General features: G+C 43.5%; 1 protein-coding gene across 1 annotated transcript; it reads right to left on the minus strand.

Moving 5' to 3' along the window:
- Nucleotides 1–724: 724 nt before the first annotated feature.
- LOC102563553 (E3 ubiquitin/ISG15 ligase TRIM25) lies at nucleotides 725–14,423 on the minus strand. The gene is made up of 9 exons (XM_006278230.3): nucleotides 13,708–14,423; nucleotides 11,031–11,126; nucleotides 8,460–8,693; nucleotides 8,336–8,358; nucleotides 5,629–5,765; nucleotides 3,362–3,392; nucleotides 2,283–2,314; nucleotides 1,584–1,645; nucleotides 725–1,182 (listed from the first exon to the last, which is right to left on the minus strand). The coding sequence occupies exons 1-8, from the start codon at nucleotides 14,323–14,325 to the stop codon at nucleotides 1,611–1,613; spliced, it is 1,206 nt and encodes a 401-aa protein (XP_006278292.1). The 5' UTR covers nucleotides 14,326–14,423; the 3' UTR covers nucleotides 725–1,182; nucleotides 1,584–1,610.
- Nucleotides 14,424–14,906: the final 483 nt, after the last annotated feature.

The raw sequence follows: 14,906 nt of genomic DNA on the forward strand, positions 1-14,906 counted from the left end.
CTAAAACAGAGTGGGATGTTAATACGAAATGTCTTTGATTTTTCTTCTACAGCTGATGTTTATCTGCATTTCTGAAGTAAGAAAGAAGAGCCAGGCCTCCTCATCTCAAGCAATCAGGTGACTTTCACTGCTTTAAGTTCATGCATTTGCTCTCCAGGCTTGTGTTATGGTTGGGGAGGATGGTAGGCACTAGGCAGGGACTTGGCAGCCTAGGGTCTTTATTTTTCTGTTGTCTAAATGAAATGCATATGGCTCTTAGAGTATGCCCATTTAGCTGCATATAAGTGCTTTTACAAATAACAAACCAATTATTTATATGGAAATGAACATCCCAAAAGGGAACAGAATAGAGCTGCACTGTGAGAAAAATATATTGGAGTTTTATCACGTATCTGACCAGAAAACATTCAAGCCTTTTTAAGGGTGGCAAATTACCTGGTATTAGGAATGGCTCTCTGACTGGTCTGTAGCAACGGTATTAAAGACTGGGACTGGAGTCTGCCCAAGTGCTAGTGGTTCCCATTTCATATCCTTTGATGGGATAAACTGGATAAAGGCATAAACAGGTGATGATCAAGCTTTGTACTGAGTTTTCAAAATATTTTCTTCATGATATGCCAAACTATATGTCATCACATTATACAGCTTCCTTCATCTACTGCAGTTATCTATAAACAAACATGTTCTACTATATATTTACTCAATGAAATGAACCACTACAGCATTGACTGTATCTATTTTAATCATTTATTTGATTACTCTAAAACACGCATTTAATGTAAGTCATCAGCTTACAAGCATACACCTACTGTCTAGTTAAATCAATCATTAGTGACTTGAATATTATTTAAACACTATCAAACAAGTAATCCCACATATTTGAGTAGAAGGGAGAAGCCAAATAACATGGATTTTTTGCTATATTCATGTTGATTCCTAGCATTTGTTTTTGAAAGTATTATGAGCTGCAGGAAATGTATCTGGCTGTGGGCAACTGGGGAGAGTTGAGTACTGTAGAAGATGCACACAATGAGTATATTTTTTTGAAAACACTGAACTTAACTTCTTTGTTTCAGTTTTTTCTGACTTTCTCAGGTCTCTGTTACTTCTGGAAGTATGCGGACTAACCTCTAGCATGGTCATCCTTTCATTCACCACATCCTTTCCCTTGATTTTTACACTCTAGAAATACAAAAGATGGAGAAGATTCACCAGAATAAATTGAATTATTATAGAATATTAGCAACATCTCTCATTAACCACTCAGAAGGTCAAATTTTGCAGGTTTATTTCTGCTTCTTCATTTGCAAATGTGTCTTTTCTATATGGAATATTTCGTTTGATACCTATAGAAAACTCTTAAATGTACTGAACACTAAGCTTACTTTTAATACAGTTACTTAGAAAAGAATATGTTGGTAATACGTTTGGCCAATAAACAGGATATAGACAAATTAGTATCATAAATAACTATGATAAAACCACATGAAACATTTATCACTACTTCTAGGGTTGGATTGATGTTACAGTAGAAAGCCTCATTGTTCAAGTGCTTTGTGTAATTAAGAAATTCCTCACAATACCTGCACTTGCTGCTTGACCTTCTCAGTCTATTTCCATTGAAATGGATGATATAGGAAGGGGTCTAAAAAACAAACAAACATTAGATGGTGAAACAAACTTATCGAGAAATAAGTTTCACTTTGGACTAGATTGTGATTTCTATTGCAGTTACATTTTACCACCATTCTGCTGAATAGAGCTAGTCAAAAATCTTCCCATCCCATCAAAAATTTCTGACTGAATATAAGCATTTTGTCCCATTAAATAAACATTTTTGTAAAAAAAAAAATAATAATAATTTGTTTTGAAATTTTCTGGGCTTTTGATGATCAATTGTTTGAAAATCAGAAAACACGCAGAAAAATCCTAAGTATATATATTTTTTTCTTTTTCATGGAAAAGATGTAATGTTTTCAAACTAGTTACATGGTAGGGGTATTGAATCATTAACAACTGAAAGGGGATGCTATCAACAGAGTCAGTATCTCCTGTAGCATACAGGTCTTTCTTGGAACTTTCCATTCACAGAGATTGACCCTGTTAAATTTGTAAACTCTGACAAAGTCCATGGGCCTAGGTAGATTTATTAGAGCTGTATGATATAATGTGCTACTGAGATCTTCAGAGAGATATTCTTCATCTCTCTGGACTGGGTAGGATATGAACCATAGATATGGAGAGGAACAATGTTGTTGTTGTTGGGTTTTTTTAGCACTTACCAGCAAAAGAGAGACTGGTGCTTTGCGTTGCTCTATGTGGAAAGAGACAACATGAATATCAGAGCTGGGTATTTGTTGAGTAAATTAACAGACACAAGCTTGCAGATCCTTGTTTTGAAAAGAAGCATCAGTTCCTAAAACCTGTTCTAGATCTTGCTGATGCCAATGGAATGACCTGATTGGATTAACCTGTTTTTTAGAATTGGGTAACCAGGGTAAATTATTATTTTGAATTCAACCTTTATTTTTTACAAGTACTCAGTGGGTGCATCTACACATGTGCTTTAATGGTCATTAGCTTATCTTAATGTACATTAACACATCACTTAAAAAATGTGCTTTTTAGTTCGTGTGCATTAAAATAGGATAGTTCTTATTTTCCTAGTACCTCACAATGGATGGCACTTTAATGCATGCTCCAAGGGCGGGGGGAGGCTCTAAGAGTCACGCTAATTAGAGTGCCGCCACATCTCCTGCATCAGTGTCCCCATGTTTTAAAAATGGTGGCAGGGGCACTTGAAGTAAAGCTCATTCAAGCACCCCCGCCATCATTTTTAAGCATGAAGATGCTAATACACAAGACGTGAGAGGCTGCTGGAGTGCCGCAATTGCCTTGCTCCACCAGACTCAATTAATTGGGTCTGCTCTGACACGCTGGAATTCCAGCATGTCAGAGCAGCCTCAGCATTCACATATAGGTGCCCAGAGGTACTAGATTTAGTGTTCATTAACTAAAGCATATTAATGCACATGTAGATGCAACAAGTGACATTCATTTAAATGTGTTATTTGGTTGGGCAATTCTGGTAGGTAAGCCTGTTTACTATCCCTTGGGTAAATCAAAGGGACAGAGGTCCACACAAAGCAAATCCATTTCCAAATGTGAATAAGGTTTGTATAGAAATGTATGCAACATCAGCCTAGCTCTAGTGATGAATCAGGATTAAGCAAGAGAAAACTATCCTGTAAGGATGTTGGGTGGGCTTTAAATGAATGTCCATCAGACCATGGAAACCACAGAAGCTGGTTAGAGGTATTTGCAGCAAGTATTTCAAAAGCAAAGAAAAAAATACCTTTACCTGGTCTGCTGCATTTGGTTAATGATTTCACCTAAAAAAGATAAAGAAAATATCTCATAAGGAAGGAGATGTATTGAAAATCGTACAGCCTTTTGCAATGTGTTCCTGAAAGACCTTGATGCCTTTTTTCAGGTCCAGGTAGGGCTAGTGAGCAAATGAAATGGGCAGTCCACCAGGCCTGTGCGAATAGGGAGCTATTCGATTCGGCTTCGGATCTGCTTCGGATGCCAGTGATTCGATTCGGAGCTCCGGATCGGTTTCCCACTTCAATTCAGCCAAAGCGGCACCAAAGCTTCAGAGATCCGGCCATAGGGTATAATGGGGAATCAATGAAATATCTATAACTTTGTTTTTTGTCTGACTTGGATGAACCTTGCAGGGGTGGTAGCTTCTGCTGAGAGTATGAAGCCTGCCAAGTTTCAAGGTGATAGGTGCAGGGGTTTGGGGGGAACTGCATCTCAAGCTGCTGGCAGGCAAAACTCGTGACATAGGTGACCCTGTGTGTGTTAAGGTGCACCGGGCTGAAAACTGCAGGGGTGGTGGTCCAGATGAGGCCATGAAGCCTGCCAGCTGTCAAGGAGATAGGTGCAGGGGGAGTCTGGCTTCTGGGGCCTTGCACCCCTGGCTGCTAACGTGTGTGTGTGTGTGTGTGTGTGTGTGTGTGTGTGTGTGTGTGTGTGTGTGTGTGTGTGTGTGTGTGTGTAAGGTGCGCCCTTCCTGGTGCTGGAGCCTCTGCACAACACGGCAGTGTGCCCCACTGAGGGCACTTCCTCCCCTACAGCCTCACGCCCGATCCACCACTTTACGTGACAACAGGTAAAATAACTTAGCTGGCTCAACACCAGTAGCATCAGCATCAGAGGTACCCACACGGAACTGTAACAGAGCCTTTCTTTTTATAAAGGAATTGACAACAAGAAGTAAAGATGTCGTGTTGGATATATGATGTTATTCATGGTGTGTGATAATGGCTTACCTTGTGTTTTTATGTTTATATGTATTATGAAACAAAAAGGAGTACTTAAAAATGTATCCTTGGGAGCTTTAGGGTTGAAAACCCCTTTGTCGGGCTGAGGAAGTACCTGCAGTTGGACCTGGATGGAAGGAATAGTAAAGAAGCCAGAGGCTGGCCTGGCATGCAGTGCAAGCAAGAAAGCCAGTCAGTGAAAATGGAAATGGAGGCGTCAGGGGGTGAGGGACAGGCTGGGGTTGGGGGTAGGGGGGTAAGGGGGATGTAGCAACGCAGGTAAAAGTGCAGAGGTGCCTGGGGTGTCAGATGTCCAGCAGGTCGCAGTGTGCCAGAACTCCCTTGTGTATACTAAGTCCAGGAGTTTCTGTACCTACTACCTAGGAGGCTGATGAAGTGCAGTTCATAGGCCCAGCTCTGAGAAATGGTTTGTATATTCAAACAAGCACCTAACCTCGTCACCAGAACTGAAGCCAACTTCCTACAGCTCAAAACACAAAACCTGCCAACTATCTCCAGTACCCCCGCAAACTGCACACCAGAATCTATCAAAGATGACAAAACCCAACTACCTATGGGGGCACATTTTTCACCAAAAAAACACACTTTGCCTCCAGTCTCTCAGGGCTGATCCTGATAGGGAACAAATTACAATGCAAACCACTTTCTGCAGACTTGAAAAAGGCTACCACCCCTGCAAGTTACATCCAAATCAGACAAAAAACAACCAAGTTTATAGATATTTCATTGATTTCCCCATTATACCCTATGGCTGGATCTCCGAAGCAGCTCTGAAGCTTTTCTGAAGTAGTTCGGAAGCTCCAAACCGCTTTGGAAAGCCTAAAGAAGCCAGCGCTTCAATCCAGACATGCTGCTTTGGTGTCCGTAGTGTCCAAATCTTCTCCGGATCTGAAGCGCAATCCAAAGCCTCGCACAGCCCTACAGTCCACACGGGTACAGCATGAGGTTAGGGAAGCAGGAAGCAGCTGAAACAGGGATGGCTCAGGAGAATGGAGCTAGAACAAAGAAAGATGTTCTCCTTTGTATTCCCAGAGACCCCGTCTCCCTCCCGCCCCTTGCTCTCTCCTGTTCAGCATCCTTATGCTGTGTTTCCATAGTCAAAAAGCACAACTGAGTCCTGAATCTTTGCACGCAGGAAGATCCTACATGCTCCAGGTAAAAGAATCAAAATTTTCAGGACATAACCCATGCTCAGTTGAATAAGTCAGGAAGCTTATACTGGCTGTCAACTTAAATGCAGGGAGTAATATTTTATTATTGAGATAAGGCAGTCACTTACTGTGCACTTCTTGCATCATCGAATCTAGGCTTGAGATATACGTCTGTGTCTTGCTTCTGATGTGTGCAATTGTTATTTGACTCAGCTGTGTTGCCAACACATCTATGCTGTCAATGCTGAAATCCTGATTCTCAATCCTAGGGCACCCAAAAAGTCATGTAATCAACACTGTAGCCCTTACAAAGTTAAGTATCTCTGAAGTTAGGTGAGTGCCTATTAACAGTAGAATATAAAAAGATGAGGGCAGTTTGATAACATAAAGTACAGGAGAAGTGTTCTGTACCGAGACTACTCTTAGGGCAGGCGGTATTAGTAACAGTATTTAACACGGGGCTATCCAACTGAAAAATTGATGGCTGCATGCAGCCTGCAAGAGGTTAATATGCAGCTCCCAGGCTCCTGCCCAGCCACTGCCCACCCCCTTGACTCCTGCTGTTATGGTGGCTAGGCTCTCCAGGCTTCCCCTTCTCTGACTTCTGGTTTCTGCCCTTGCTCCTAGGATGAGTCAGTGAGAGGGAGCTGGGCGTGTAGCACGGAAAGAGCTGAGCTGCTTGTATGGTGTAGCCCCAGTGTCTGAGGCCCGTGGGGCATGTGGTACTGCACAGTCCAGAACTTGGACAGCCCTGATTTAGCAGCAGTATCTATTAGAACTAGGTGGGTAGAAAACCAGAGACACTTTTTTTTTTCAGATATATTTGTAAAAACAAAAATATTTGCAGATGTATTTGTATATTTGATATATTTCCAATTGTTGACTAGCTGCATTACTGAACATTATTATAGCTAAGGTGATTGACCACCATTGTGCTGAAAGGGGATGATAAACTGGTTCCTGTCACTGGACAATGTGCCTGTAATGGGAGTGCACTTGAGGGGTAGCAGGGTACAGTGTGTGTCTTGCGCCCCTTGCCAGCTGAAGGGCACTAGGCAGCTGTGGTATGGAAATGCTGTTGAGCTCTTGGAAAGTGATTTACTCCCTGGGTACAGCTACACAAGATGTTTACTGCACAATTCAGTAATTAACTGTGCAGTAAACAACTCAGTATCTACATATGCACCCCTATTAGGGCACACAAAAGTAATAAACTCCACAGCAGGGTAGGACTTGTAAATACAAGTCCTACCCTGCTGCAGAGATTGTTTTGTGCACAGTAATGCTCATGTAGACACTGCCCTGGCTGGCTGGGGCACAAGGGTGCTTCAGTGTGGGGGCTACCCACTGGCTAGTCCCACACTGAAGCACCTTCATACCCCAACCAGCCCCTCGTAGCACACCGAGTCTGGTTTGAGCAGCCCTAGGCTGGCAGGTTGACTCCCTGGATGCCTGCCAGCTGGGGCTGCTGCAACTGGGCCAACTGTGCTGTGGTCCAGGTGCACATGTAAAATATGTGCCCAAGAGCTCCGCAAGTTTTTGCTGAGTATTAATGGTTCATGTAGATGCTCCCCCTGTAAACTACACTGCATTGACTTCAGGCAGGGGCATGAAAGGATGTGCGTGAACTGCAATACCCCCGGAGGAACCCTGGGGGGCACTGTGACTCAAAGCCAAAATCACCATTCATGCTGGCCAAGTCGCAACTTGATGCTAATTCTCTCACGTGGAAAGGTGACATTCTGAAATACAAATCCAAGTGTGAACTGACTTTCCACGTGACCCTAAGGAGCCTTGTCTATCATCTTCCTGTACTGCAGCAACCCTGTGGTATATCTTAGATTTTTATTATTTATTACACCTATGAATTAGTTTGCTGAACAGCAGCTAGTGTGTTTGGTAGAAAATTAGAATTTAATAATTAAATGCCTCAATTGCAACAGGAGGCATAAAAACACTAAGACTAGTCTAACTCTCCTCAAGTAGAAAAGGCAGCCCATCTATTGGGAAATGGAACAGCCACAAACCCAGCCAATTAACCCTTACACCAAAAGAGAGCCCTGTGTCTTGTTTTAAATGCACTACTCTTACATGATCCACTGTTGTGGCTCAGCAGTAGGAGCCTTGTCTGCCCTGTGGGAGACCCAGGATCAATTCCTGCATGCACATCTAAGTACAGCCAGTGAGGCACTGAATGTCTGGACTTAGTCTAGCCTTTGATTCGGTCTAAAGAGGGGCATGGAAGATCTGGGCAGCCTTCACTCCTCCATACTCCTGCCTAGGTATAAGCATGGAAGGTCCTGGTGACCTCTCATGCATACGCCATACACCAGGAGCATGGATGGCTGCCTATTACCAGCTTTATGCAAAAGCATCATATAAAGATGCTGGAGTGTCACTCCACACAGATAAACCTTACATTGTGCTCGCCTCTCATAAATGCATTAATAACAAGCAACAGATGAGGATTTCTGTGGGAGACATCTGGTGGACTTGTATAGTTGGGAAGGATGTAGACAAGTTTTTGGGTACCAAGTACCCTTCATTAGGTCTTGGAAAGGAACAGAAACTTTCATCACAGTTGAGTGACCAGCCAGCTGCTCAAGAAACTGAACACTAAGGGGGCATCATTGGAACTACAAGTGACTATTCACTGCTGTTAACTTGAGAAGGATGAATTCTGACCCGCCCAGGGCTTTGTTTGACTAAACTTCAAGCCTTGATTTCTTGACCATTGGGCTTTAGAATAATTGTGAGGGATGCAGAGAGAGGTTTAGTGTTGCCAACGCACTATCAGACTAAAAAACAAGATAAATGTTCTGGAGTGGGACTTACCTGTCCTTCACTGACTTAAATTCCTACAAAATAAACAGATGTAAAAGTATGCTTTAGAATGATCTGGAAACAGAGCACCTTTTAAATATTCATTCACCAATAAGCGCCAAAAGCATCTGCTTACTCTGAGGAAGAGAAAGGAGTCTGTCTGCCCTCTCATCATCTGCAATTCCTGAAGACTCTGTGTAGCTTTGTCTCTCTGCTCTTCCATTTGCTTCTTCACTTTGAGAAGGTCAGCCTGCTGCTTTTTCTCATTGGATTGTATGTCACACAGGATCTGCTTCTCTTTCTGCTCCACCTCTGTCTTGATCTCCTTGAAAAGGTTGGACAGCTGAGTAGTTAAGGTTTTCGTATTGATCTAGAAGTGATAAGGCAATTAGTGTACTTATTTATTAATGATTAAAATATCTCCATTTTGTAGTAAGAACGAACAAAGGAACTTGGGTCACTCTAAGTCCATTTCCCCCATAATCACATCGTGAATGTTTAGTTCAAAAGGGCCACAAAAGCATCAACTCTGCTTCTAGTCTGATACTGCAATCCCCCAAGTACCTGTAAATATCCTATAAGAGACCTAGAAAAGTTAGCACAAAGACCTCAGAAACCTCAGTTTCCTTGAGGAAGAGAGCACAAAAGATCAAGGGTGCTGTCAATGCTACGGACCTACGTGATGAGAGGGAATTTATTAAGAAAAATATGCCCAGACGATCCCAGGTAGTGGAGCAAGCCTCTTGCTACAGTGCAAGGCAAAAAACCCCAGTGATTTCTGCCATTTAAACCTGGAAGAAAATCCTTACTTGTTTGCCAATCTGGTAATTGGTTTAATGCTGAACATGTGAGTAAGATGCACCAGAGAAGATTTGCAGTGCTAGTAAAAACACCAGTCCAACATGCCAGCTCTAGCCATGGCAAATTTCTGATCCTTCAGAGAAAGCAAAAAATGCCTTCCCTATACACCGGAAGGGGGAAAAAGTGCTTCCTGATCCTCCCAAACAACCAACAGAAGCCCTGAAGCATGGAGTTCATCGACTGAATACAGTATAAACATAGTGCAGCAAGGGTCATCACAGCTACCCAGCCTGATCTTCCTTACCACCAGTAAGGAGATAAAAATTTAAAACTTACTTGCCTACAGTATCCCTGAGTAATCAGTGTTTTCTGAAAATTATCCTGATGTGATGACAGGAAGGAAAGCAGAGAAAACTCTGAGAATAAGAATCTCGCATTGGTTTATACTGAAAATCCCACCCTCTTATATAGATCTTTGTTAACAGAGAAAGCAAGCTTTAAAACATGAAAACTTTAAAAGCGTTATGTTATACAGAAAGCACTGGCTTTCAGTTTGGAGCCACATAAGCTGTCAGCATTAACCGAAGAGCCACATGACATATACACCCTTAGGTGAACTGCAGCATGCACATTCCAGTTCAAAGGAAAAACCTATAGTATGTTGTTAGTTAATATAAACATAAGCCAACAGGACTGTTGCACTGCTCAATATGGGCAGGAGAAAAAAAATAGAAATAAACTTTGATAACCAGTTCAGCTACAGGCTGCAGGTGGTAAGTTGAAGAACCAACGGTGGCTTGTGCACTGCTGTTCAAATATTGCTGAGTGGTTTGTATAGTGAGCAGAAAAAGGAGCTGGGAGACAGGAAGTACTCCTGGGTTCTGTTCTTGACTTTGCTTTGTGCCTTTGCTCAAGTCACTTAGCCTCTCTGTACCTCAATTTTATCTAGTTGTAAAGTGGGAAGAAGAAGAATCTATTTTGCATAAAGAGCAGAGTGAGAATTAACTGTTGATTGAAGATGGGCAGATTGACTTTATTGAGAGGGGATGCATCTACATGAGTCGTTAACGCACAGCAATAGCTGTGAAGTTTTTGCTGTTTATTGCTCCCGTGAAGCTCCCAGGTGCACAATTTACACATGTCCCTTGATTGCAGCACACTGAGCCAGGTCACAGGAACCCCCGCTGGTGGACATGTAGGGGGTCAACCTGCCAGCCCAAGGCTGCTCCTACCAGTCTCAGTGTGCTGTGGAGGGGTTGCCTGGGGCACAAGGGTGCTCAGTGCGGGGCTAGCTTGCAGGCAGCCCCCACACTGAAGCACCCTCATGGCCCAGCTAACGGTGGCATCTACGCATGCACTGCTGCACATGAAAAAGCTTTGCAGCAGGGTATACTGTATCCTACCCTGCTGCAGTGTTTATTAGCTTCATGAACCCTAATAGGGGCACACGTGGAGACGCTGAGATGTTTACTGCATGTTTAATTAGTCAACTGCACAGTAAATGTCTTGTACAGACGTGCCCAGTACCTGATCCTAGTGTGAATTACGGTAATTTACATATTCAGCCCCAAAGTGCTTTGAGACCTGAGTAAGACAAGCAAAACAGAAACACCAATAAATATGTCTTCACTTTTTGTAGGGTAGGGCACAATACAGTTCCTTTCTCTGAACTAACTACATCTAGTCCATTCAGATCCTGGCTGAACATGAGGTGAAATTGCTCTTCCATAACTGCTAGCAATTGCAGAGGCCTGTACTAGTGGTACACGCTTAGCATTGGATTGTCTTCACAGGCTGTCAGTCTGAAAGGTTGCTAGAAACAAAACCTGCTCAGAAACACCATTATTTATTTCTCACAGATCATTAAAGAAAGATGCTTTGAATTAGCTGGGAACCAGGGACAAACCTTGAGCTGATTCTCACTCTTCTGTAGCTCCTCCAAGGCTTTATTCAGGGCACTTCTGTTTTCCCTTATTGATTTCACAGTCTCAGATAGAACAGCCTAGTTAAAGGGAAAACAGCATCACGCATTGCAAAGGGAACGTAGCATAGGTAGTTTCATAACAGGCTGGCACTTTCATGGAGCTGATGAACGAGTAAATGACCTTTTTATCCATCTCCTGTGGTAGGCACCAGATTGTTTACAGTGAGCCACGTAGTAAAGAAGTGTCCCCAGCCCTCTCACTGCTCCGTGGATTTGTGGAAAGCTAGACACTTGTGGAATCCATAAAGTCAGAAATATCCATCCATCCATCCATCCATCCATCCATCCATCCATCCATCCATCCATCCATCCATCCATCCATCCAAGATACTGTAAGTTAAGAAGTGGAGGAGTATAAATCCTCACTTACCAATAAGGCCCCATTCCTGCAGACTTTGACACATAATAAATTTACACAGATCAGTTCTGTTAAATTCATGAGTCAGCATTTGCAAGATCTGGGAAAAAGTTATAGTTATAGTTAAAGCATGGATGGTTTTGTGAAACTGGCCCGAGATTTGTAACTATATGAATTTAGCTAATTATTTACATGGCTATCAAAAATATCCATGGTGCTCATTAATTTTGACAAACTTTGAAGGGCATATTAAACTTGAGGCCATTGGAGTTAAGAACATTTTTCACCATTATTTATCAGAGGGAGGCATGTGTTGGGAGAAACATTATCCTATCTCTGCCTTCTGAGAGGTTTCAACACCCAAAGTTTCCAGTGATGTCTGATTTCAGAAACAAGGTGCTGGACTAAACAGCATATGAGTCTCATCCAGTCAAGGAATTCCTGTCTTCCTTTGATAACAGGTTAGACCTTCCATGTGACATTTGCCAAAAGCAGGACAGATTTTAAGCTTTGAAAAATTAAAAGACAGGGAGATACCAAGTCCTTTGGATGTTATTTTGCAGCAGGCACTTCCTGAATTTCATCTTGAGCTGTCGTACTCCTGACTTTCCTCGGTATCCATCATACATAAAACAAACCCAACAATTCAGAGGCTAGCTGAGCCGCTAGCATCAAGGATGCAAGTCCTGGGCATTTGACTAGTTACACTCTTCTACTGGATTTGAAGGTCAAGGAACATTCTTCTGCTCTCTACACCATGGAGCTACTCAGACCATCCTGCAAAATCAAGATGAGCCCAAACTGGAAAATTTTCTTTAGTGTCACCTCTGACTTTTTATCCTGCTTGCGGGAGAAGGATGGTTCCCAATTCATAGAACCCAGGTGAATGCTTCTGGCTAATTTCTACTGCCCTCAAGAGGTTGTGACCTGTTCTCTGCCCCTCACCAGAATAATCCAGACCTTTGCTACCTCCAGAGTGGGTTCCTATAATGAGTTTATACACAGCCACCAACCGAAGCCCCACTTGGTAACTTTAGATGCGGTACAGAATGTAGCTGCCCTGTATTGATGCTCCCTGGAGGCATGTTATATCATTGTTCCTAACCCTATACTGGCCTTCACCTAATTTAATGGGTGCACTTCAAGGAATTAATTTTGACCTATATGTCATAGAGTTCTGGGTACCTCAGAGCAACACCCTTCTCAGAATCATCCCAGAGCTGTTGAGAGCAGCAGAGATGGTCAAGCTAAAAATCCTGACCAGAATCGGGGGGCTTGGGGGATGCTGGCAGAATGTTCTTGGTAAAGCACTGACCTAGCTTCCCCACCCAAAGCCCAAGAGAGTCATTGTAGTAACTGAGCAATTATAGAGTTAAAGTGTTAGCCCTTATTATTATGGGATGGAGCTTGAGACCAGAACTCCACCCTCTGTTGATCCAGTTACTTCCATTTGCCAAGTTAGGTGTTGTTTATTCCTAAATAAAACAGCCTGAGGTTTTGGGCCTGGAAAAAAGTAAGTCTTAGTATTCCTCGTTAAGTAAGGAACTTAACAGTCGTGATAGTCGATTTCCAGCTATATCACAAGGGTTAACTAGCCTCTGCATGGGTAAGGACACTCACTATTAATCTTGCCAGGTAAGATTAACCATATTTAGCTGCATAACCTTAACAGTTTGCATGCACGCCTGTGCTGAACAGTGACTGACCCTGCAGTGAGCACATGGAAGGCATGCATTTACCAAGTCACATTACATAAATTGGTAGGTCCTGGATTTGAACCCTCCTTCCTGAGACCCCTATAGCCCTTGCGGTCCAGGCCTGACCAATGAGGTTTTGCATTATCCAGAACAGAAGCAGTTGCATCTTTTGCCCCTCTCTGCCCCCAGCCCACAAATGATGATGCCCCCATCATGCTTTGATACTGTTATCCTCATGCCTTGCTACAATGTTTGCCTCCTGTCTCTAACCCAGTCTGACACAGCTCATTAAAAGACACAGTCAGGACTAAGTTGTAGTGCCCTTATCACCTACTTTCTCAGAACGCTGAGACCACTTAGAGACGGGGTTACCTCCTTCCTCTCCGATCCCCTTCCCTGAATTCTTTGTGGCAACCCTACTGCGCCCACACTCCACACTCAAGGTGTGACGATGTGCTTGCTGGGTGGCCTCACTGGAGCTTTAGATAATCATTTGCCCTGAAATTTGCACCCACAGAGTAAAGACAGGCTGAAAGCCCCTTACCAGTTCCTGGTCATATGCTTCCTTCATGGTGATGACACTGTGGCCCTTGTGAGAGCCTGCGATGGAGCACAACACACAGATATAGGTCTCGTCATCTTCGCAGTAGCACTCCAGGAGCTTGCTGTGTTCACGGCACTTCCTGTCCTCCAGGGAGCAGCCAACAGTGACTTCCACCAAGACGTGGTCTCTTTGTAAAATCTTGGTATTGTGTTTGGTCAGGTGAGCTTGGCACAAAGATGCCTCACAGGTCAGGCAGATTTTCACTGCTGTCTGAGACTGCTCCAGGCAGAAATCGCAGGGAACCATCTTTTTCTGAGTGCCTTTCTCCTTGCCCTGCTTTCCCTTTGAAACGGTGGCCTTAAACGTCTCCACGATACTGCAGAGCTGGAAATTCTTATGCAGCTCCAGGAAGGGCCCCAGCTCGACCTTGCACATGGGGCAGAAGTAGGTGGTCTTGGACTGCTGCTGGGCATTCAGGGCTTTCTGGATGCATTCTTTGCAGAAGCTGTGGCCACAGGTCAGGGAAACGGGGTTTCTGTAGAGGCACAGACAGACAGGGCAGCTGAGCTCATCTTCCAAGTCTGCAGCCTTGCTAAACTCTTCCTTTGCCTCTGCCATAGAGATAGAAAGACCAGTCTGGCCTGTTGCTGAGAAATGAAACTGAAGGGGAAGTTGCTGAGCTCAGTGCCAGATGCCAAATAAAGGAAGCCAAGCAAAACCAAGCAGGAAGTCTGAAAGACCTCCTCTTTCCCCATATAAGGGAGTCACAGAAACCTGCCTTCTGGGCTGTGTCTTCTCTGGCTGGAAATGGTAATAACTCCCCCCGCATCCCACAGGGGAATTCATTTCCCAGATTCTTTGTGTGCTTAGCTGAACCATTAATGTTGCACCACTGTAGCATTGCTACGCAGTCTGAGACACCTCTGTCTGTTTCCAACCCTCTTTCCAATTTCAAATGACTGACGGGGTTGCAGGAAGCAGGCGATGGGAGTGAGGCTTCACTAACTCTGAGGGAAACGCTACAAACACCCTGTCTCCTCCCTCCCCACCTCACCAAGAAAGTGGAAAAGAAACTTAAAATGAAACCCTTAAGCAAGCTTAGCAAGTCGCCCTTTTCTAAGTGAGGCCTGGTTGGGCTGAGCTAGCAACTTACTTTATTTTACTCAGCCTTAAAGTCCTCATCTTTCCAAAAGCAGGAT

The sequence above is a fragment of the Alligator mississippiensis genome, chromosome 9 (assembly GCF_030867095.1).
Source record: "Alligator mississippiensis isolate rAllMis1 chromosome 9, rAllMis1, whole genome shotgun sequence".
Lineage (NCBI taxonomy): Eukaryota > Metazoa > Chordata > Crocodylia > Alligatoridae > Alligator > Alligator mississippiensis.

Bases quoted from the DNA above. Each gene is read 5' to 3' on its own strand.
- LOC102563553 (XM_006278230.3), bottom strand. From the start codon at position 14,325: ATGGCAGAGGCAAAGGAAGAGTTTAGCAAGGCTGCAGACTTGGAAGAT. The intron at 11,127-13,707 runs GTAAGGGGCTTT...CCCTTTAACTAG, and splicing joins AAGCATATGACCAGGAACTG to GCTGTTCTATCTGAGACTGT. The intron at 2,315-3,361 runs GTAAAGGTATTT...CTTTCCACATAG, and splicing joins AACCAAATGCAGCAGACCAG to AGCAACGCAAAGCACCAGTC.